The sequence below is a fragment of the Amborella trichopoda genome, chromosome 13 (genome assembly GCF_054954075.1).
Source record: "Amborella trichopoda isolate Santa Cruz 75 chromosome 13, AtrichopodaSantaCruz75HAP2 v2.0, whole genome shotgun sequence".
Lineage (NCBI taxonomy): Eukaryota > Viridiplantae > Streptophyta > Magnoliopsida > Amborellales > Amborellaceae > Amborella > Amborella trichopoda.
The window spans coordinates 29,109,293-29,133,868 of NC_142348.1; the positions used below are offsets into that span (position 1 = coordinate 29,109,293).

At 36.9% G+C, this 24,576-nt stretch overlaps 1 protein-coding gene across 1 annotated transcript; it reads left to right on the top strand.

The window, feature by feature from the left end:
- Positions 1 to 1,295: 1,295 nt before the first annotated feature.
- On the top strand, positions 1,296 to 21,234 carry LOC18444956 (Transport protein particle (TRAPP) component). Its single transcript, XM_006855111.4, has 4 exons — positions 1,296 to 1,608; positions 20,153 to 20,270; positions 20,370 to 20,598; positions 20,919 to 21,234. Exons 1-4 carry the CDS (start codon positions 1,454 to 1,456, stop codon positions 20,945 to 20,947), a joined length of 531 nt encoding a protein of 176 aa, XP_006855173.1. The 5' UTR covers positions 1,296 to 1,453; the 3' UTR covers positions 20,948 to 21,234.
- Positions 21,235 to 24,576: the final 3,342 nt, after the last annotated feature.

A 24,576-nucleotide genomic window follows, 5' to 3' on the forward strand; every position in this document is an offset into this window, starting at 1 on the left:
CGAGTCACTTTTATTTTTAATTTATTAATGTTTGAAAACAATATCCATTTTATTTTTATAATATTTTTTTAGCAACCCGTGAGATTTTCTAGCAAAACATGTTTTAGTGTTTGTTTTTATTACTTCTTTAGTAAAAGTATATAAAGAGACTATTTATATTGATGCAAATACGTCACAATCATTTTTGTCCATTAGATTTTAAATCAGATGGGTATAAGAATGTCATTTATCAAACTGTCTAAAAACAAAATTGAAACTTTCCAACATACACCAAGCCTTCCAATTTGAGATGCAGTCGCTAAGAGTCATTGTCATTTGTGACCTCCTTGTAATGGAGATAATAATCTCTTTGTATACTATCCCCTTTCTTTATTATTGTATCTTTGTTTACATATTGTTTACATAAGCACATGCATCACACTTAAATCCACTACACTACTTTACTTGCCATCTTACCAGGCATTAATACGGGTTTAGTGAAATTCCATGGCTTCTTAAAATTCGTGCAAATCAATCCTCGTAACATAAATTAGGATTTTTCTCATTATTGAATATGCCATCCAAGTGGTAGGCGTGCGTTGTTATTTTGCCCCTCAAATATATGTAATAAAATACGGAAAAAATTTATATAAGATTATAACCTTATTGGTAGAAATAAGGTTGCTTCAATCTATATCATCCATATTATTTGAACGGTTTGGTTTGCATAAGGTTATAACTTTAAACAATCAAATTAAGGCACACCTCTAAATTTTATCATAAATGTAATTTTAATGTAAAATTTTTTTAAAGAATCTATTTTTATATCTAATTATAAAATTTTAAACTCTAAAAAATGGTTCAAATCAAATAAATCTATAAATATATGTAAATCTTGAAAATAGGAGTACCATATAATGTAATGCAAGATACAGTATTTCATGGACGCGAAGTCTTTTATTCTTTTCATATTCATATATCTTGATGCCGAGACAATCAATTAGAAGGTTTTTCAATGTCTAAACAAGTTATTATGATGGATTTTTGAGATGCATCTTTAATTCTACTTCAGTTGCAACCTTATCTAAACTTTTCCCTTATTTGAATAATGCAATTGAATACTATCCTGAAAGACATGTCAATGCCAGTGTGCTATCTATATGTCTTGCGGCAATCTTTCGCCGAAACTTTCATTTTGAAACCACAAATGTTACCCACCGTAGCCAAGCTACCACATTTTGCGTCTCTGGAGAAGGAAAAACAAAATTCCGTGTAATTTTCTATTGAGAAGCGGATCTAAGATCCCATTTTCGAGTGAGCAGAAATGAGCAAAACGTCGAAACTGGAATTTCTAGGGCAAAATATCAACTGGATCACGCTTTCTTATTGAAACTGAAATTCCAGGCTAAGGGCAAGGATCAACTTTATCACCCCGCCAAACCTCTGGTTTCTTGTTTCTCTGCCGTGATTAGTGATGGGAGGGAAGGAGGTATCAGAGAGCTGTGTCAACAGCTTGGTTACAGAGATGGTTTCATCCTATTGCAACCGCTTCTATTCTACTAAGCCAGAGCTCGCAGCTCGAAGAATTGAAGCCATTGGATTCCAAGTTGGTCTCCAACTCTCTGAGAGGTTAGGCCCATGCCTGTTGATCAAACTCTGATCTGAAAAATTTACGCTTATTTCTTCGTTCTCAGGTAGCCACTTAAGCTCTGTATTTATTTTTTAAAATCTTGAAAGCACCAAAAAAGGAGACTAGAGTTTTGGGAGAAAAGTTCTTTGGTAATGGATCCATGGCGTTCTATCCTGTGTAAATTAGGGAGTCATATGGAAAAACCTGGGACAGAATTCTAGGGTTGAAAACGCTTGCTTTTTTGAAGGTCATTATGATTGCGGGCAGCGGGAGAACGGCCAGACGCTTTGAAATTCAAAACTCACTTGCTTGAAAATGCGGTATCACTAACTGATGTATTCTAAGGCAATAGGATTGAAAAATGGGGCACAAATTGTGGAACCTTCAAGAACCTTTCTAGATTTAGGGATGCATCACCAACTATGCTCTAAGCGAGGGATGAGTGCTAGGGTTTTCTGATAAATCATCCTTATGCTTCAAATATGGGGCATGGAAGGCTTGTGTTGATTTTGAATTGTAAGATATTTTTGTAGCATTGCTGGCAATTACCACTGGAATGTTGGTTTTTGTGACAATTTGCATCAATCAAAATTTGGAAGACCATTTTTATGCATAACATTTAGTTGAGGTAACAGCATGGGCATCTTTCCAATCTTTGCAAGAAGATTCCTGGGCACATATGAGTTCAGTCGCCTTCTTTCAGGGTCATTTTCTGTAGTTTTAAGCTTAGTCATCAGCTTTATTTGGTGTGCATGTCCACTCCATGCTATAGTATTTTTCTTAGCTTTTTTTCCCTTAAACCATTAGTATTGTTAGGTTTGAAATTTCATCAACATGGAAAGTTTTGTCAAAGTTTTACGTTAGCTGCCCATCTACCACAACCCACCCCCTTTACCCAGCTTCGGATGGGTTAAGGGAAAGTTTACCTCTTGGACTAGCTTCTTTACCCGCGCTCGTCATGAATGTCGTGGGAACCCTTGCCTATTTTTTCACTGCAATTGGGTGTTTGCGACGCATCACTTCAGGGGAATGCCCTAGTGAGCCCTTGCTCATTTATTAATGTACTAAGGTTCTGGTATAGTGCGTTACTTAAGGGGAATGCCCTAGTGAGCCCTTGCTCATTTATTAATGTACCAAGGTTCCGGTATAGTGCGTCACTTAAGGGGAATGCCCTAGTATAAGCAGATAACTTAGATTCGTTTGGTTTGAAATTTCATTTCTCAAATTCTCCCAAAAAAACTTGTTTTACTCTTGTTTCATCCATTCTACAGTCGTATGATTCTCGACCATGAAACCTATTTAGATTTAACCAATGTTTCATGATTTTGCTTTGTTATTTCCCTAGTATACAATTACTTTAATGATAAACACAATCTAGCCTAAGTACTCTTTCTCTTTCCACCTTATTGTGTTAAGTTATTGGTTATGCTGGTTGGGATGACTTGCATATTGAAAATGTTGTTGTGGAGATAAAGAGTAGCTATCCTTGTTCAAGAGTGGAAATCCATCTCTTAAAGAGTAGCTATCTGTGTTCATGCGTCGAAATCCCTCTCTTAAACTATGTTCAGTGACTTGAGAAGCCATCCGATATTTGAGTATCTGGTTTTTTAATTTGTTCTAACTTTGCTTTATTGTTGCCTATAATATTTGTAATATGCCATCTTTAAGATTTTGCTTTTAAGAAAACTCTCCCCTTGTTCAATGAAGGGGTTGTTGGGGTTTACAACCAATTTACTGTGATGGTTCTAAATATAAGAATATCACTAATACTTACGTGAATATTTTCTGCTCCTTAATTGTATATGCCATTGTATATGGCATTCTACAGATTCTCAAAGATTGATGGTTCTATCCTTGAGATCTATAGCCAACCTTCTTGTTAGTGATGTTGAGGCATTTGCTTCTTTTATATTCAGCTGACTCTATGTCACATGTTTGACATTAATTAGAGCATACCATGTACATGTTACTGGGAACAATATTTACTAGCCAACACAGTCATTGGTATAAGGTATAACCTACTTTTGGTCCCATGCATTGGGAATTAGGAGCCACCTAGTTGTGGAAACATGAAACCCAATTACCTAGACTCCACTGAGGTTTGTATACTCTATTGTCTAAAAGCAACATAGGTGAATACGAAATAAAATGCGAGAGAAATTACACCAGATTAGCTTAGGAGCTTCGCTCAAAGGATTACATTCATGGGCATGGGAAACGAAAATCCACTATTCTAATTGAGATTGCAGATTTTAGGATAGAGAGTAATTTCGACAATTAGTATCAAAGTAAGGTTATACTTAAATCCTTGATAGTAACAAGTGCTATTTTAGTGCATGGTTTAGTAAGAGTAGCTAAGGTTTCTATAGGCGTTTTAAAAAACACCTTGTGAAATATGTAGTATTCGGTTTCCTCCAGTGTTTCAAAAAGCGTTAAGCGGTACTTAGGCGGTCAGGGGGTCCAGGCCGCTCAGCGCATAGGCGGGTGCCCAGAACCTGGGCGACCTAGTATAATTTTTTTTTTTTTTTTTTGGGGTTTGCTCTCTCTAAAATAACCTCTAATGGGTTTTAGGTTTCAAATGAACCTAAAACCCACAATTTTGCCTCTTTAGTATTAAAAATATGACCCAAAAATACCTGCAAGGAGTCGCATTTCTGCCCCTGGGCAGGGCACAAGCCTTGGGCGGCTGCCTAGGCGGGTTCTGGGGGGCGCCCAGGGATATCCGCCTAGGCGCTGGGCAGTCCGCTTTTTAAAATAGTGGTTTCTTAAAAAAAACAATGCAATATTTGGTGTGAGGTGGAGATTATGATGGTAAATATTATGTTCTCCTTCTTTTATTTATTTGATATTTGTTAAACACATTCTTCTTCAACAAGAATAATTGAGTGATTTGTGCAACAAAAAAAAAGAATCTATTAAGAAAGGAACAGTTTAGCATCAAGCACCCTCCCAACAGTTCAAAGTATAAGGAAAGAAAATGAACAACCACGATTATGAGAAAATTTGATCGGCATCTCCTTTTAGAAAGATAATACCAGTTTCTCATTTCTCTTGTATCTCTTTCTTACTGTAGTTACTAGTATGAAAGAGGAGTGATAGGCTGGTGTTGCCAATAAGAGAGCAGGTTTTGAGTGATGATCAACAGGGAATTTTGAAGGGTTAGAGGTATAATGTTTTACCACATAATATGTCATTTTATACTCATGGGCATATATCCTTTGCACAAACTACTTATATCCTGTGTTTTTGTGATCTGTTTTATGTTTTTGCTTTATTTCTTGTGCTCCTATTTTTGGTTTAGATTTGCCAATTTTGCTTTTAGTTGGCTATGTCCACCATCTTTGTGTAAAAATTCTTGTAATTATGGTCATGTTTTCTCATTTGGGTAGGTCTCAAAATCCCAATAACCAGTATCCAAGCTAGGCTATACCTTGTTCCAACAAGTCTCCATGGGAAAGCATATTTTTTTATTTGTATGAGGCCCAATCTTGATTTAGGAGGTTCATCTCTCTCTATCTGCAGGCTGTGCCTTTCTGTGTTGGAGGCCTTGCCTCTCACTCTTTCTAGAAGCCCAAGTTTCCTTTTTCATTTTCATTCCTTGGACTAACAATGTTCCTTATTTCTTATCCTATATGTATTGGGAATTGCAATCCAAAAGGCTCCATGTGCTTCTTTCTCTATCTAAAATGTAGCTCCCAATAGAGATTTGTCATATCATAACTCATCTCCAGAGATTTCCCAATTTAATTAATCATTCGACTTGCCCAATTAAACTTACATAAGAGTTCGATAGGAATAGAAGAATACATCTTGGATCATGATTTTGCTATCACTAGAATCCAACAACTTGATTGAATACCAACCCCTTGATGTGGTAGGTATTCATGAGCCACTACATTTAGATAATGCTTTAAGGCCCTATTTGGACACCTTCGTAGTTGTATCAAATAAGTTACCCTGTGTAGTTTTATGGGCGGCTTGAAAAACTGAAACAGCCATAGCCACACCAAAGAAGTCCACTCTTTTCGGGAGAAGTGGAGAAACAGAGTTTATTTCTTGTTGTTGTACAAGAGTTTTGGTGGCATTTTAGGAACAGGCAACGTTGTTTTCTCCATGAATGGTCATGGATTAAGTTGGGATGCCTATGAATCTTAAACAGGTGTAAGAAAAAATAGTGCTATTGCTAAAGAAATGTGCACCCAAATGGGGTGGAAAAGAATGGCTCCATGAGAGTGGTATTTTGGCTTAACTTTTTAGCATAACATACGAAGTATGTTTCATGCTAATGCTTTAGAAAAATCCCAATTATGTTATGGAGAAATAGAAAAATGCTACAGAAAAACAGAAAACTATGAAGATAACAAAGTACTGAGATATTAAGATATCACAAACTTGAAGCGTGTTTTAAAACATTTAAAATTGCTTTCACTTAAATCTGGTTTAAGGGTTGAGGAGCCAAAGTTAATAAAAATGAAGAAAGAAAATGAAATGATGAAATCATGCTTGATATAAACATTATTCCTGTAGGCTTTGTTAGAGATCAGTAAATGGGGCATAGGCCACTTCAAGAAATCAAGGCCTCACACTTTTTCTGAAGGCTGTTTATTTTGGTTTTGCCTTGAGGCATAAGCCCCATGTATGAGAGGATAAGGCTTCTTAAACCAGGAATCCTTTTTGGAATTCTTTTTCCCTTTTCTTTTTTTTTGTGTTGACAAGTTACAAAGCTAAGAATCATCTTGATGTTTCACATCATGTTATGGGGCCCCATTGCTTGGCGCAAAACCTAGTTGAGTTTGAGGGAGTTCTATGTCAGTTTCCTAGTAAATCCTCCTCTTTATTTTTCTTTTAATTGTAGATATCCTCTGATTCAGTCAGTCCTTTTCTAGCAGGTTTGGTTTGTGATGGCAGGAGAAGCCTGTATGTGTGCATTGGGCATTAGAGAGGGGTTGGTGGAGGACATGAGAGCAATGTAGCAAAGTGGTTGAGAAAAATTTGTGCAGGATCTATCTGGAAAGTAGTTAGACCATGTGTGTCAGGGGGAAGATGTGATAATTTTCGGAATTGCAAAGGGCCAGTTTTTACTACGCTGAAAAATGGCCAGTTGTATATAATCTGAATATATTTTTGCTGATCATTAGATCTAGTACCTACTGTAACTATAAGAATAACAGTTGAAACAACTAGACGCATGGTGCTGATGGTGGACCTGGTGGCAGGTTGGAGGAGTTGGAGGGTGTTTCTCATATTTTTGTCTCCTAGCAAAGTTCCTCTGCTGGACAATTAGAAGCCTTTTGGTACTACATTGGAGGCTACATGTTGTAAACTTTATGAAAATGTGTGGAGTTGATTTGACCTTGTTATAGTAGGTTGACTCAGGCCTAAATGCAGTCATATACGAAGAGGTTACAATTAGTGCCTTTGCTATGAGTGGTGCTTTTCGGGAATTTAGATCCTCAGGATCTCAGAGATGTTGTCAGAAAATGTGCTTGGTTTACAGTTATAGTACATGGCATCAATTTTCTGGGGATTAGGGTTAATTTTGGTTGGAACCTATTGTTTTTTAGGCAACTTTAGCCCCATTAGTTTACTTTTTAAGAAGGGTGGCTGCGTTATGGTAAACTGACATGTCATGTCTTTCTTTATAGAAGAATGAGTTGGTAGATCTTCTCTTGTGCATTACAATCTTGTTGTAAATTTGGATCAGTTTTAGCATCCGTAAGTGACGAAGAATATCAGTTCTCGGTGTTGTGGTGCATAACCAAATGAGACATGTCTTGGATCATGCACCAATTTGGGTCGTTGCCATTCTAGATTTGAGGTGATGTCGATGGAATCCAGCATCATGGTTGAAGGAATTGATGAGAGGATGACAGCCTCATATTAGACATGTTTTTGATACATTTTATGATAAAACTTAAACTTCTTTAAGAAAATCTGTGTATGTTGAAAGTGGAAGTGGAGTGGCTTGAGTTTGATATCTATATACATTAGACATGTTTTTGATACGTTCTATGATAAAATTTAGACTCCTTTAGGAAAATGTGTATGTTGAAAGTGGAAGTGGAGTGTCTTGAGCTTTGATATATATATATATATATATATATATATATGCCATCCGATGTGAAATCTAATAGCTTGGGTGTGTAACAAAGTTCGAGAATTTTTGTTTGAACTTTGAGCTTGGTTAATGAAATAAAGGCAGCCATCCAATATCACATTTAATAGTCAAGATTAATTGTGACCACCTTGTACCAAAAGTAAATAGTCTAATTATATATTTTTCCTACATATATATATATATATATATATATATACTATAAGACCATTTATCTTTGTTAAGGAGGTAACAATTGCTAATAGCCATTAGATTTCATAATGGATGGGTTGGGGTGTGTCACAAAGTTCAAGAATTTTTTTTTTGAACTTTGAATGCAGTTAATGGCCCACTCACAACCACTTGATTTGAAATCTGACGGACAAGATTGATTGTAACCTCCTTGTATTAAAAGTAAACACTCAATTGCTAGTAGCCATTAGATTTCAAAATTGATGGTTTGGGGTGTGTCACAAAGTTCAAGAATTTTGTTTTGAACTTTGAGTGCAGTCAATGGCCCACTCACAACCTCTTGATTTGAAATTTGACAGACAAGATTGATTGTAACCTCCTTGTATTAAAAGTAAATGGTCTCTTTGTATACTTTCTCTCTCTCTCTCTCTCTATATATATATATATATATATTTGTGTGTGTGTGTGTGTGTGTGTATATATATTACTAGATGCAAATACATACATGGCATGGAGCCGTGGATGAGGAGTTTTATGATTCGTAATAAGGTAGGTAGGTTTGGCACCTATCATATAAACCTGAAGGCTGGAAGGCCATCAATTGCAATGGTTTGAAATTTAGAGCTGATGGTCGAGCGGTATAAGGATCTTATAGCATTGGTTACTCTTAGATAAGAGGGCATCCATTCAGTTTGCACAAACAAACAAGTAGTTAAGCTCAGATGAGAGATCTATATGGAGCAGCCGCATGGTCGTAGTAGGATCAAAGACCAAGGTCTGTCGATCCTTGTATGGAAAAAAAGTCTTATATGTGTGTCTATATATGTGTGTGTGTGTGTGTGTATGTGTGTATATGCGGTTATGCTAAGGGTACTCTTACACATGGAGTATTTCTTTAATGCACTCAACATTTTTGGACGTTTACTATCCTTGTTTTGTAATATAAACTTTTTTGAACAATGATATTTTTTATCATTGGGAGGGGTAGAATAGATATTTTTATAAGAAACTAGAGCCATTCTATTAGTGGTTAAAAAGAAATTAATATTGCATGTGGGTAATGTCATACCTCATGTGAATGATGTCATTCTTCACTATAGTTAATAATAATAAATATTTTTCTTTTTATCAAGAACTTCTACTTTACCCTTGATTGATTATTTAAAATACTCCTAAATAAAAAAGTTACTACATTGTGGGGTAAAGGTATTAAGTGTCAAAGAATGCTAGTACATTAAGGAAATACTCCATACATTGGAGTACCATAATAAAACATATATCTTTCACAGGTCATTGGGTGGCCCACTTGCATTAGGACTCTACTTATGGCAAAGTCCGATGCGTCTGTGTGGACATCAAACAGCTTGCTGTAGTCATATAAGCATAGCACCGGGTCACTTGTTACTGTTGTTTTAGGCCTTCAAAAGCTCTCTGACATGCCTAGCGTCATGATAGTCCTTATCCATATGGACCTGTGCTTCTTGAGGAGATTCGTGAGTTAAGCCGTTCTTCTTAAGTAGTGGTGGATGAACTGTTGATAGTAGTTCACTAACTCGAGGAATGACCTTCATTCCCCTCGGTAGGTGCAGGCCTTTCTTCTATGGCCTTGATCTTCACCTTATTTAGGGTTTTGTTAGGGTACTCCTACATATGGAGTATTTTTTTAATGTACTTAATAATCTTAGACACTTGATACCTTGACCTCGCAATGTAGTAACTTTTTTATCTATAGGCATTTTAGGTAATTAATCAAGGGAAAAGTAGAATCTCTTGATAGAAAGACAAGCATTTATTAACTATAATGGAGAATGACCTCATCTACATGAGGTATGACATCACCCACATGAAGCATTAATTGCTTTTTAACTACTAATAAAATGCCAAGTTTCTTATAAAAATATCTATTCTACCCCTCTTAATGATGAAAAATATTATTGTTGGAAAACTTTTGCATTACAAAGCAAAGGTAATGAGTGTCCAATGAATGTTGGGTACACTAACGAAATACTCCATGTGTAGGAGTACCCCAACAAAACCCATTATATAATTATATATTATATTCAATTTTATATAATCTCCATTACATTTTTATGATAGATTGATCATATTTAACGAAGCTATAATTAATATTGTTAATATAAATGAATTATTATATTCGTCTTGATTATAATTTTATATTAAACAATTTTTAAATATTTATATTTATAAAAGTATATATATTAATGAAATTACCAAAATTATTTTATCATTAAAATAATTATATTAGAATAAATAAAATTCATATGATATAATTATATAATGGATGAGGTTTCTATAAGGCCTGGGCTTTATGAAAACAAAATAAAGCCTCATCTCTGATCCTCATCCGAATAGCACTTTTGGCAATAGAAATCTCCATGATGGCTCTACAATCAATTTCCAACAATAACAATAAAATTTGAAATTCAAAAAATGGTACAAATTTTGCGGATCTTTGAACACTTATTTTTAGGGCGAAATGGGTTAGTGTAGATAATTTGTTACAATATACACTATTTTTTGAGCTTGAAATTGTAATTTCTTTTCACAACCTTTATGTTCAAGCCGAGATGATCGATGTAAAGGTTTTCCAATGCTTGAATTGCAAATTTTGATGAATTTTGAGGTGAGGCTTTACTTATTTTGATAGGGCTGCAGCCCTATCAAAACCTTTTCCTTATATAATTAGAATAAATTTACTAATTATATATAAATTTTTATAATTACCATCCCCAAATAGTTGGGAAAAGGCTTTGATGATGATGATGATGATGATAATAATATAAATTTTTATAATTACCATTATTTTCTTTATGTTAGATTAATGATTCTTTATTAAAGTTTTAATTGTCATCATAATTATGTTTAGTGAAATTATCTTAAATGCTTCATTATTATTCTATTTAAAATATTGCATGTTATTCATATATGTTATAATTAAGTTGGAGCATATAACAACCAAAAATCTCTTTGAAAAATAGATAGAGAAAACTACTATCCTAAATAATTTCTTAAAGAGAGCAAAAGGAAAAGAAAAAGCAAATCACTTTCTTGGTTTTATAATACTAGTTAGAAAGAGAGGTAAAAGAAAAAACAAAATTTTGGTAAGGTTTTTTATGTAAGATCTCGGGAGTCTCAATCCGTGTAGCACCTTATTTATAGACTTTCTCTTGTTCACCTTTCTATGTTGAATCATGTTTCCTAAATATTTATTTAAATTTCCTAAGCATATAAGTAGAGGCTCCTACACGTGAATCTCTATATCTATGTATATCTCTATAAATCTTTGCCTCTTACTTTTATCTTTATCTGTGTTTATCTTTTTTATGGTGTTAAGAGAGGTGATTAAGATATAATTAATAATAGGAAAGTTATTAATAAAATTATGTAATATCAATAAAAATAAGTTTAAAATTAGAATATAATAAGAAACTTAAATTATAATTTTAATTTGATCTCTATTAGGAAATAATTTTAATCAAATATTAGTAAATTATTTTAATCATGTTATGGTTATTTTTTAATGATATATTATACTATTAATATATCATAAAATCTTATATATTTATCTCTTCTTGGCATTAGGAAATTATGTGGTGTTTAGTTCATGCGAGGATGTACTGTATTATGATTCCAAAATTAAAAATCACGGGCTTGTTTTTTTTATACCAAAAAATGATTAGTCTAATGTCCAAAATTTTCTATCTACACGAATATTAATCCACAACACATTAAAATTAAGAGAAATTCAATTTAGAACGTAAAGTAGGAACGTAAAGAAAAATAAAAACAAATAAGGTAACCTCCTTTTTTTTTCTGGTCAGTAAGATTATGAAATACTTCGACTTATTGTTTCGCACATCACGGATTTACTTGGACCAATACATGATATTCTAGTGGTATCAGGCCAATCAATAAAGTTGAGGTTATAGTTGAAGCAACCAATAGAAAACCGGAATAACTAGTTATAATAGGAGTGAAGGAGATAAATGAGATATGTTCTTTATTATACATTATCATTATACATATAATAATTATAATATATATATATATATATATATATATATATATATATATATATATATATATATATATATATATAAGTAAAACATTTGCCTAAGTTTGAATTGAGATACGATGATAAGAAACAATCCCAATTGATAGGATCCGTTTGAATTGAAAGCAGTGTTTTAAAATGTGGGATGTGGCCAAAAGCATTGGGGGGCCCGATGCGGCGATGTGGCTTGATGCGGTTCGGATGCGGGTGCATCGCGAGGATGCGGTCAATAAATATAAAAAAATTCTAAACAATCTACAAATATAGGCTAATACATAGAAAAAAATATGGAGGTGATATATGTGATAATAGGTATTTTAGCTTAATGATTAACTCTAAAAATATTAGCTGTCAGAGATTCTGTATCCACTATCCCCTTATAGAAACTAGAAACTTGAAACTAGCTTCGTAAAACATTCAACAATCAACAACCATAAGCACAAATTTGCAACCACAAACTTTAAAGTTAGCAAACTAAAAGTCCATGTCTCCATGAAGATTAAAGAGTTTTGAAGTCAAACTCAATAAGAGTTAATAGTTAATGCAATCATCCCAGACAATTTTGAAGTCAATTTTTCAAATATTAATCAGAGAAGTGATCTTGAGAGTGGTCATGTGCATAATCAATATCATCCTCTGCGGCCACCACATATTCTTCTTCCTCAGTCTCCTCTGAGTCAGCCTCCTCCTCCTTGACCTCTAGAGCTGATGTGCGAGTGCGACTAGACCCAGCTCCTGCTGCTCCTCTATTCCTCTGTGCTTTAGTGTTAGGTCGATCTTCTTCATTAGGCCCTGTTGCTAGCTTGACATCGAGCCATGTAAGATCTTCATCCTCGAACACACGCTTTAGTCTTGGATTCATGGTCCACTCACTTGTGGAATCACCATCAGCTTCATACAATTGAATAAGTTTGAGCTTTATGCGATTTTGATACCTCTCCCTAAGTCGCTCATCATATCGCTCATAAACCAAATCATTCAACTTTTTCTACTCCAACCTATTCCTTTTTTTTGTATGGAGCTGTGGTAGAAAATTGAAATTAGATTTTATATTATAAAATTGAAAATTGAAATTGAAATTGAAATTCAAGAAATAAGGAGTTAAGGACTTACATGCTCAAATGCACTCCAATTTCGTTCACAACCAGATGAGCTACATGTGAGATTCAACACTCGAATTGCGAGACGTTGTAGATTTGGTGTCTCGCTTCTATATAATGCCCACCATGCAACTGTATAATATTTTATAATTTAGATTATAATATAGATAAAAATTAAGGGTACTTTTTGCCTGTACCTGGTTCTGTAGCGTCTCTCTTTCGAGTAGCAATATCTCTCCCAAAGTTTTCCAAAGCTAAATTGAACTTAATCAATTCATGTCTGTAGATCTCATCCTGGATATCTTTATCAAGCACCAACCTCTCAAGTATATCTAAGAAGCCACCATTTATTACACGATCTGAATCAATGGATGGGTGCTTGTAGTGAAGAGATGGGTTTAAAAAGTAACCGGCTGAATGGAGGTGTCTGTGAAGCTGGGTATCCCATTTCCTATCAAAAATTTCAAGTATAGCCTTGCGCATATTTTCATCATCCGTTAAAACATTTTTTATCTATTCTCTTGCCCTTTTCATTGCCTCATGTATGTAGCCCATGGCGGGCTTCACATCACCATAAACCAATCGAAGTACTCTCACTAAAGGGCGAGCCACCTCCAATGCAAGAATTATTTGACTCCAAAAAGATGTATTCGGAATAATTTTTTCAGCCTTTCTCCCATCCTTATGGTTTGACCATTTACTTTAACTCCATGGCTCTGAAGCAAACATGGTCCTTAAGGCACTTTTTTGCTTGGCTAGGCTTCGAAGAGTGAGAAATGACGTGGCAAATCTAGTGATACCCGGTCTCACTAATGCTCTCTTCTTTGTAAAAAATCTCATCATGCTTAAGACTGTGGTGTGACTGTAAATAAATTCAACAACAAACATAGCTTTTGAAATCACCCCACTAAATAAAGATGTACCCACTTCCTTGAACATAAGATTAATACAATGAGCTGCGCAAGCAGTCCAAATTATATGCATCCTTATCAGAATCAAGAAATGCCCAGCTGCAGCATAATTGGCACCATTGGCAGTGACAATTTGTACCACATTTTTCTCTCCAACAACTCTACAATCTCATCCATCAAGCCACATAATTATGTAGCATCATGTGACTTGTCTAATGCATCAACAGACTTAACAAAAAAAGTACCTTTTGGACAGTTAACCAAAAAATTAATGAATGCCCTCGACTTCTCATCGGACCAACCATCACACGTAATAGTGGCCCCATATTTCTCCCACCCTTTTATTTGAGAAATCAAAATTTTGTTGACATCAATACAACATCCTTCAACAAGGGCTCCCTAGGAACAAGTCCTAGGCTATATTGCCTAATTGCCTGGACCATACATGCAAAACTATCAAGAGTTATAGTATAAAAAAGAATGCCGACCATGTAAATCCACTTTACAATCCACTTACATACCGACTTCCTTTGTTCTTTCTTGTGTCTATTTTCAATTGTAGTTTGTTTTGTTTTTTTTCTTTCTCTCCTGAAGCACAATTTCGGGGCTAGGGGTGAAAAAAACACCCATTGGCCCCTTAGAAAGCGGTGCTCTTTTTTCTACACTACCACTAATATTTATAACCCTCTCTCTTGAGACTGGAGTTCGAGTACGCCTTTGCCTAATTGCAATTTCAGATATATCATCATCATCATCATCATCATCAAATAATTGCATATCATCAAGTAATTCTTTTCTTTTCATTTTTTCTTCTCTTTATCTTTTTTCAATCTATCCATGTATTCTCTAATCTCTTTTTTTATTTCATCGGTAGCTTGTGGGCATGCTCTTATATTCCCAGAAACGGCTAAGTGTTCTTTTTATCGGAAAACACTACCCATATAAGTATTTTCACAGGGCATGCAAATCACACAATTTCTATCTTTCGGATATTTTAGTTTGACATATTTCCAAGCCGGATATGATTGGGAAGAAGACATTGCCCCAAAAATAAATATTGTTGTACAAGGAATAAAAAGTTACCGGTTCTTGAAGCAGTGCTCTATTTCTTCATGGCCTTTGAAACCCTCGATTTCTGGTCACAAATTCACCTAAACTTATCCAAATCAAGAACCAAAAGGTTCAAATCAAGATCCATGTATCAAACAATCCACAAATCCAAGATCTCAATGAAAAACAATTTCTGCCCAATTTTTTTTTTTGCTTGATTTGATACCAAAAAAGCCACGAAAGTGGCTGTAAATGATTGTTTAGGGGGGTTAACACCCTTCCAAACTATTTCCCCCCAAGTTTTGATGGTAAAAAATCACCATTTTATCCATCCCGAGGGGCACAATTGAAAAAAAAAGGCAGAAATTATGCGGGCATATGCGATAGATGTGCTATGTGGCTCTAATGCGGCGCATAGCTCCAAACCGCATATGCGGTCTTTTTTGATGCGGTGTTCACCGCATACTGATGATGCGGCCACCTATGCGGCGATGCGGCTGCATTTTAAAACACTAATTGAAAGTTTTGATTCACCAGCCATTCATTATAGAATCGAGGTACTAACAAAGATAGAGTGAAGGAGGTAAAAAATAAAGAATATGCACCTATTGCTCTAGGTAATCTATTATTGACAAGTTCTTCCCAACTTTTTTCGCTGTAATGTAATAAAAGATTCTAGATTCATAATCTCTCTCAAGCAAGAGAAAGAAAGATTATTCATGAATATCAACAATATGTTCCCTATGGTGATTGGGTTCATGAATTATGGTCAACAAGCAGTGTGAGCTGCAAGATATATTGGTCAAAGTTTCGTGATTGCCTTATCTCACACGAATCATTTACCTGTAACCATTCAGTATCCTTGTGAAAAATCGATCACATCAGAGCATTCCGGGGGCAAATCCACTTTGTGTTTGATAAATGCATTGCTTGTGAAGTATGCGATCATGTATGCCCGATAGATCTCCTCGTTTTTTATTGGAGATTCGAAACAGATATTAGAAAAAAAACGATTGCTTAATTATATGATGTATCAAAAATAGAATAGACAAAATAAAAGTGCAAAACTGGAAGCACAAAGGATACGTATGGGAAGAGTGAAAAGCGTTCCCTTCTCACTTAATATGTGTGTGTGTATCTATGTATGTAGATTGGAGAGAGGGAGAGATGCCAAAGGACTGTGAGCATGTAAGTAGACAGGAGGCCACCCAGGCTTCTGGGCGGCCAAGGTGGAATAATAGGGGTGGGAGGTGTCCATAAAAACAATTCTATGTCCAAATTGTGGATAAAAATTGCATATTGAGACATTTTTAATACATTTTTTATGTTCAATCAATCCAAGCTCCAAAGACAAACCAAAGTATTTGAGATTTGGACAATTAGTTAATAACCCATTAAGAAAAATAGGAAAATATAATCCAACATTCAAATTCAGTACTAGACATAGATATTCAAAAAAAAATATTCAGTACTTGACATAGCACATAGTCCATACTCCATAACTCCATCCATACCCTCCTTAGTCCACACCATTACCATGATTGTCATCCCAGTTCATAGTCCATTATCCACAACATTGTTCAAAAAAAGGGACCACCCAGTGCCTAGACGGTCCAGAAGGCCTGGGCGCATCGCGGCCAAACTGGGCGGTGGTCCCTAGGTGGCCGCCGAGGGCCTGTGCCCCTCCCAGAAGCGAAAAAGTAATTTTCTTTTTCTTTTTTGGTTTCTTTCAATATATAAAAGTTTAGAAAGATGGGTTTTAGGTTCATTTGAAACGTAAACCCCAAGAAACCCTTTTAGAGAGAAAGAAACCTCCAAAAAACTACATTTCATTAGGTCTAATCGTCGAAGTGTTTCTCAAAGTTTGGAGTTCGAGCAACCAAAGTAAGTGTATTTTTTAGATTGCTTGTTTTATTTTGAGATGTCTTCTTCAGTAGTTAGTCGGAGTGGAGATCCGGGTTGGAAATATCGATACAACCCGAATTCCAATGACAAAATTTGCGTTAGATGCAATTTTTGTGAAAATGATACAAAATGAGGCATAAACCGGTTTAAAAAACATCTTGCCGGTAATAAGGGAGATGTTGCCCCTTGTAAAAATGTTTCTGAAGCTATCAGAGAGGAGATTAAGCAATTTATAAGTTATGTAAAACAAAAACAAGAACAAAATCCTTATCATAGATCTATTTCTGCTACTCTTAGAAAAAGTTATCCGGGTTGGAAGTATGGGTACAACCCAAAACCAAATGATAAAAATTGTATAAGATGTAATTTTTGTGAAAAAGATACCAATGGGGGTATTAGCCGATTCAAAAAACACATTGTTGGTGTTAGAGCTAATGTTGCTTCTTGTACAATGGTTCCTGAAGCAATTCGGGATGAGATTAGACATCTTCTGAATTTTGAAGAATCAGAAAAGGACAAAAATAAGCCTTGTTCTATGGAAATATCTTCTTCAGGTTCTAGACGCAGTGGTGATTCTCGTTGGAGGTATGGTTATAACCCGAATCCAAATGATAAAAATCGTATTAAATGTAATTATTGTGGAAAGGATACTAATGGGGGCATTTACCGGTTTAAAAAACGCCTTGCCGGTATTAAAGGGGATGTTGCCCCTTGTAAAAATGTTCCTGAGGTTACCAAGGAGGAAATTATATGATATTTGAGTTCGGAGAAGCACAAAGAAAATGGTAGAGTAGCCAAGACTCCTAGGGCCTCATCTGCACACACTAGTAAGAGGAAGGTAGAAGAAGAGGAGGAGGAAGAGGCAGATTCAATAGAAACATAGGAGGACGAGCGTTATATTAAAAAGGGAGATGACTCTGATGATGATGGCCTCGACTTTGATGCATATGATGAGGCTTGCCCTATTGATATTCTTTCTGATGATGATGGTGATGATGATGATCATGACGACGATTGAAAACTCTTGCCTCTTGGTGCTGAGTGTTGAGTATGTTGACTGTTGTGTTGAGTCATGAGTGTTGACTTTTGTTATACTGTATATTTTATAAATTTCTATTGGGTTGAGTGTTGACTTTTATATCCTACCTACACTTTTAGGGTTTTACTGTTTATTGTTTTAAATATATGGATTATCAAAATTATCTTCTCAACGTTTATCTTTTTTTTTCTTCAACTTGGAATATGGTATTAAATTGGAAATTTGGTATGGTTTTTACTTTTTCTCAAATTTCAAATGGCAGCTGCTCAGGTTCTAGGCGCCCGCCTAAGCGCTAGGTGACCTGGACCCCCCAAGCAACCTAGGACCGGCCTAGCACTTTTTGATACATTGCTCCACAATCCACACACCTAAGAGGAGGAAAAAAAGGAAAGAATTAACTGATCGATCTAAAATAAATGCAAACTAGCAAATCTAAAACTAACGAGTCTATGGCATAATGAGTCTAAGGCGAAGATACATGCATTCGCTCGCCACCAACCAACATAGATTCATGTGTCCTTGACTCAATCCGGTATTCCTAGGATTGTCCCTTCCTTCCATCGTGCTGCTATTCACAAGCGTTGTTCAGGCTCAGTTGGTCCGGTTCTCTTTGTAATTGTGTACCCTATAAGCCGACTAGCACCATTCTTTGCTTCGCCAGACGGCTAATGCACTTGGTCGACTTGACTTAGTGACGATAGGAGAACACCCTTGACTAGCTTGACCCAACAGCTGGGATGAAAACCCTTCCTTCTTCCCTTCTTGCCTTTCGGACTAATGACTGACACCTTTCGTAATCCGTAATTAGCTGATATCCTTGCTTCGCAATAAGGCTAAAGAAGAAAAAGATGAATTAGATGGTAAAGCACGTATAGATTCACAATTATGGGAAATGCTATTCTGGAATTTGTTAAAATGGTGTATTGCAGCAATTAGATCAAGGTCATTGATTGATGTCTTGGACCTATTGGTGATCATGGGATCAAACTCCTTCCATTTGAAGCTTCCTCATGGTCTTCTGCAAGGGGTGCTTGTGATTTAATTAAGGAAGATGTCTTGAATGATAACTTGCAAAGATGAATGTGAGATGAGTTCCATATTATTGGATGCTTTGAAAAATTAGATGGGTGGTAATTAACAAAAAAAGGAAAAAGATGGGTGGTGACTTTCAAAGTAACATTTGGACAGGCGAAGCAGAGCAGTGGTTGGTCTAGCATTTCTTTCAGTTCACCAATTTAGATGGTAAGATGGTTGACATTGTGCTGCTATCAAATTAGAAACCATTGCTGACCCTAATAACTTTGGCTCGTTGCCTTAGCAAGGGGCCTTGGGGGTACAAGATATTTTCCTTTTTGTTGGCTCTCAAGTAACTTGGTGTAATCATAAATTTATAACAATCAAACGAAGCACAAATTAGTACTTGATAAGTCAAGAAAATGGAAAGAGTTTCCGAAAAAATGGCAAAGTTGATGTTTCAGCCATGACGTGAAAAAGGAAGCCTGCTATCCTCTCTATATTTTTGTATGACTGTATCTATAATAGTAACAATTATAGTGGTCCTTGTGTGAAGGTTCTGACTGGTGATCTGAATCCTACTTTGTATGATCTAGCTGCTAACTTTGGACCACCAGATTTCATTAAGGCTGCTGATTTATTCCGATAGTTATCTGTTCTGACTAAATTACACCCTTTTTTGCTTCGGCTTCACACTGATATTTTCAAATCTCAAATGGTAATGGAACATACTACAAATAGCAGAACAATATCATACGTCATGTCATCTGCACTCTTTGTACTTAATTAAGGATGGAACTGTTCTTTGACTTTAGCGGACAATGGTGGACTTGAGCAAAGAAAAGGTTCTTCTACGCGTTCTATTACTGGAGATGACATGTAGTGTGCTTTGCTATTCACTCCTTGAAATGTGTCTATTTTAATGCATTTGAGATTATGAATTACGTACCAAAACATATATTGCTGAATGTATGACAATTCCAAGAAAAATAGTACTTTCTATAATACCGTCCGACGTGCATCTTCATAGCCTGCCTAAATAGGTTGGTGGTTTGGGACTCAGTGGACCATATAATGTGCATAATGGAAATAAAGACTTGGGTTAAAAAGTTGTTCCTTTGTCACTTATTGTATTGGTCTGTTTCTTGCACTTCCTTTGTTAGGTATACAATGGATGGATCCCGATTCATTGATCAGTTGGAAGCAATCAAATTCATCTGCAAGGATTTCTGGCAGAGCCTCTTCAAGAAACAAATTGACAATTTGAAGACCAATCATAGAGTGAGCCATTATTTTACATTTTTAAGAAACAAAAGCATTAAGAAAGAAAAGCTTCTGATTTCCTTACTGAGAAAAAGCCTTTGTTATTGGTTTGTGTAGGGGACTTTTGTCTTGCAAGATAACCAGTTCAAGTGGCTAACACGCATGTCTGTTGACCATACCCTGCCAAAACCACAACCTGACTCTCTGGCATCGGCTGCAGCGGACAATAAGACAGCACAGGCAGCTAGCATGCATCTCTACTTTCCTTGTGGGATCATAAGGGGAGCCCTCACCAATTTGGGAGTGCCATGTGCAGTTTCAGCAGATCTATCAAATCTTCCAGCTTGTGAGTTGATTATTCCTTATCAGCAAAGTATATTGTGTTGCAATAGGTTATGGAAAACCATTTTCCATATTTCATTTGGATCATTTCTGTCCAATGAAATGTTTTGAGAGAGAGAGAGAGCCGACCAGGGCATGCTCCCAGTGATGGCTCCCACTTTCACTCCATAACCACCCATTGCATTTGGACAGTGGTGAACCCAGTGGAGTATAATCTTTTGATAGTCAACTGGATTATTATGCTACATTGATGACTTGCAGCCTCATTCTCTGCCTTTAATCGATTCCAATTTCGCTTATGGCCTTTCCTGTATGTAATATTAGGTTCATTTGTTGTTCGCATCAAAGCATGAAGGAATTTTTAGCGTGGCACAGAACACAATGTGGTCTGTTGGTCTGGGGGAGGCTTGGGGTGAATTGTTTCTTATTGGGGATATGTAATTTGTGTTAATTGGGTGCCTTTTTTACTTGGATGGTTTGAGAGAGCAGGTTTGGGAGCATTTGTGGCTTGCTCGGTTCACAAAGCAGCAATGATGAATGGCAAGTTTGTATTGTGTAAGCCTTGAACTATGAATAATCTTTTCAGTGCAAGGAATCCATGGAACTAGAAAGTAGTGATTTATCCATGAATTTTCTTGAATTTTCTTGTCAAGGACACTGATAAAAAGATAGGAACAAACAAGAGATTGGGACCTTATCTTTTATAATCAATTGTGGAACTTAGGTTGAGCTCAGATTGAAAAATGGTGCAAATGTAAGAGAATTAGGAGTCAGGGGCTCCACCCCGGGTCTCTTTTCTTGTTAATCACTCTTACTATACTAGGGACCTCGAGTTGATATTGGACATCCCTCTCTAAGGTCGTATGAACATGCCTCATCTTTTTGAAGTATAGCGAACCAAAACCAGAAAATAAAATGAGGAGACAAAATCGAATTATAGAAGCATAAGACGATAAGGAAACTTATTTGAATGTATATACCAAAATGCATAGAAAGGGAAACATGAGAATTCCACCTAAAAATTCATTTTGGAAAAGTATGATAACTTGAAAATTGATGCGTAACCATTTGTCTTTCCAAATCAAAGATTTGCCCAGGCATTCGCAATCTTAGACATTGGAACATAGCTAGGGTTGGCAAAAGGCAGGGCTGAGAAGGGCCAGCCCCTTCCCTTTGCCAGAGGGCCAAGGGGACCTCTGCTCATGCCTGGCCTTGGCGCCTTGTTCCAGGCAAGCTGGGCGGTTCGGGCCTACTAGACGCAAAGATTAAAAAAAAGAAGGAAGAAACATGTCTTGTCTAGGCTGGCCTGTGGCCCTGTCCCGTTTGAGCCTCTACGATAACTTTTAGCCTAGGCCCTACGTTTTTTGGTCCGGGCCTGTGCTTTGCCAGCCACATGGGCAAACCTCTTGTGGCAAGAGGTACCGAGAACATAAATAACACATTGAACCATCGTGTGGCTGCCTATTGTCAACTCAACTTCAAGACCTTGGAGGCTAAACACTCTTATCATGGGTAGCTTAATACCAAGGCAAATATTTGGTTTGATCAAATTCTAGTCTTACTTTTAGATTGGTGGCACTGTCTTACAAACGAGATTCTTTCCCTCCCAATCTTTTGAAACTCTAGGTCTTCTTTGAAATCATCCAACTCTTGCTTTCAAAGAACAATGACAAGATGGTAAATTTCAATGTATGGCGATATTTCTTTCACGGGAATTGTCAAGACAAGGAGGAACCCAATTCTAGTGCCATTTGGGATCACGATATTCAAGTGGTGGTGACAAAGACCGAAGACCTCGTGATTCCTTCTAGAAGATTGAAAAGGATCACATGTATCTGGCAACTTATCTCACTCTCTGCTTGTGCAAATTTGCACTCCCAGGGTCAAGAAGTAATGTCATTCGTTCTGAATGTTTCTTTGTAGCTTGCAAGCTCACCCAAGGGTGTCAGTATGCCTTAGCTCAGTCAGTCTTTTGCATCATATACCATGGTCTAGGGGCAATTGCCCATGGTAAGGCAATGTCTAGTGATAGGAAAAGTGAATCTTTTGGTGAGGAGGTTCTTCCTGGTTGCTTTACAACAGCCTTCTATGTTCACTCTATTTTTGGCTAGCTCTCAACATACTTTCCAAAGAAAGATTCTCCTTATGCACCTGGATCATACAAGATCAATGAAGACTTCTCAGGGTATGCTTGCCCTCTAATGATGAGAATCGCCAGAATGAAGACCATATTCAGAGGACCAAGCGAGACATGTTGATTCCTTGCTGATAGTTTTTTCTTCTCTTGTGGGAGCCTCTCCTTGCAGGTGGCCCCACTGACTGTGTTTATACCGATGCCTTTGGCGAGGTCTTTGACAGGCACACCACTGAGACCTACGAAGCCATGTATCTTCTAAGTGTTAGGGGATGCATTCTGCCTTATAGGGGTGTTGGGGAAAAGAAGCTTGAGGGCTATTTTCCTCATAGATCTGCACGCTAACATGGTTTGGATCAAGGATGCTCATTCTCAGTGCTCTTTGAGAAGAGATATGGGAAGGGGTCTTTGCAAGATCCTCATGTGCAAAGCGTGAATCCTGAACAGATAGTAATTTGCGAATGGCATGGGAAACCTGTCTTGCCCTTACTGGTTTGAGCAAGTTCGTCATCCCTCACTATGGTCGTGTCGGCCATACTACTGAAGGTTATTGGCGGTGGTGGAACACCACTAACCGTTCTTACTGGAAGACGACACATGAATGGAAGGCCATCAACTGTGCCAAAAATGATACAAGGCATGGGAAACATTTCACTCCTCCCATCTTTTTCAAAATTTGTGAGCTTGATTACCCACTAAACTGGAAAGAGCTCGGTATGCCTCGATCATTGGCTATAGATCATACTAGCATTCAATATCATTCTCTTGAGGGTAAAACCAGGTCTCTTTTTGATGATCTTTGCTCTATCTTAAAATGGACGAAGGGTCATGCTGTCTCTGGTCGTGAGGGTCGACCCATACAAGATATCAATGCTTTAATAGGGAGTGGGTCACACTCAGCTCCAGCTACCAAAGCTCGTTATGGTCAATGAACCAAGGGTGCCTCTTTACAGTCAGGGGATAAGGCAACTCCAGAGAAAGGAACAAAGAAGAAGAATAAGGCCTCAGAGAGCGCTGAACCTAGTACCACTACAAAACCTAAGGTTCGTCGAAAGAGCACCCGACTGAGTACGAGGGCTTTATCAAGCTCATATGCATCTCTTTCGATGGAACCTGTCTTAGTGAAGTAACTGATTTACCTCCCAGGCCAAAGAAACATGCAAAGAAGAAGGCTTCCCCTAACCCAACTCTGCCATTAGAGGTAGTACCTCCCACGCAAGAGACAGTCACTACAGCTCCCGAAGTTATCATAGCTCAACCAGGTTCATCTGGTCAAACTTCTTTCATTATGAGATGTAGTTCAGAGGGCACTCTTACACCCATGATGGAGACAGTTCACCCGATCATAGAGGCTCTTGGTGATAAAGATCCAACTGAGCCTGAGATGGTACAACCTTCATCTTCCTCACCACTAGGTCATGCAGACTTTTCTTGTACTATTGCAGAAGAGACCAGAAGACTTGATGATGATACTGGGGCAATCAGTGTGACCCTAGCCTCAAGGAATATCAACTTCAGCTATTTCAGAGGTCGAGCCTAGACCTGAGCCAGAAGTTCCATTGGGTGAGACTTTGGAACTTGTGGTTGTACTAACTCCAGAAGTGCCCACTTCAGCGGCTTCAGATGTAGAGCCTTAATCCAATCCAGATGCTCCTTCTAGTGAGACCTTGGCTCTTGTTCCTCATGAACCAGTCATCATTGCTGAAATTCCACACCTCGCTATGGCTAGCTCTTATATGCCTTCTTCGGTATCAAGCACCCTATCGAATAGGAAGGCTTCTTTGGCAAAAACGTTTTTACGGGTAAGTCTTCATGGGTTAAAGGGATGTTCCCTCTCCGATCTCAAAG

Coding starts and splice junctions, on each gene's coding strand:
- LOC18444956 (XM_006855111.4), top strand. CDS start 1,454: ATGGGAGGGAAGGAGGTATCAGAGAGCTGTGTCAACAGCTTGGTTACA. Junction 1,609..20,152: donor GGTCTCCAACTCTCTGAGAG/GTTAGGCCCATG, acceptor TTCCTTTGTTAG/GTATACAATGGATGGATCCC. Junction 20,271..20,369: donor ATTTGAAGACCAATCATAGA/GTGAGCCATTAT, acceptor TGGTTTGTGTAG/GGGACTTTTGTCTTGCAAGA.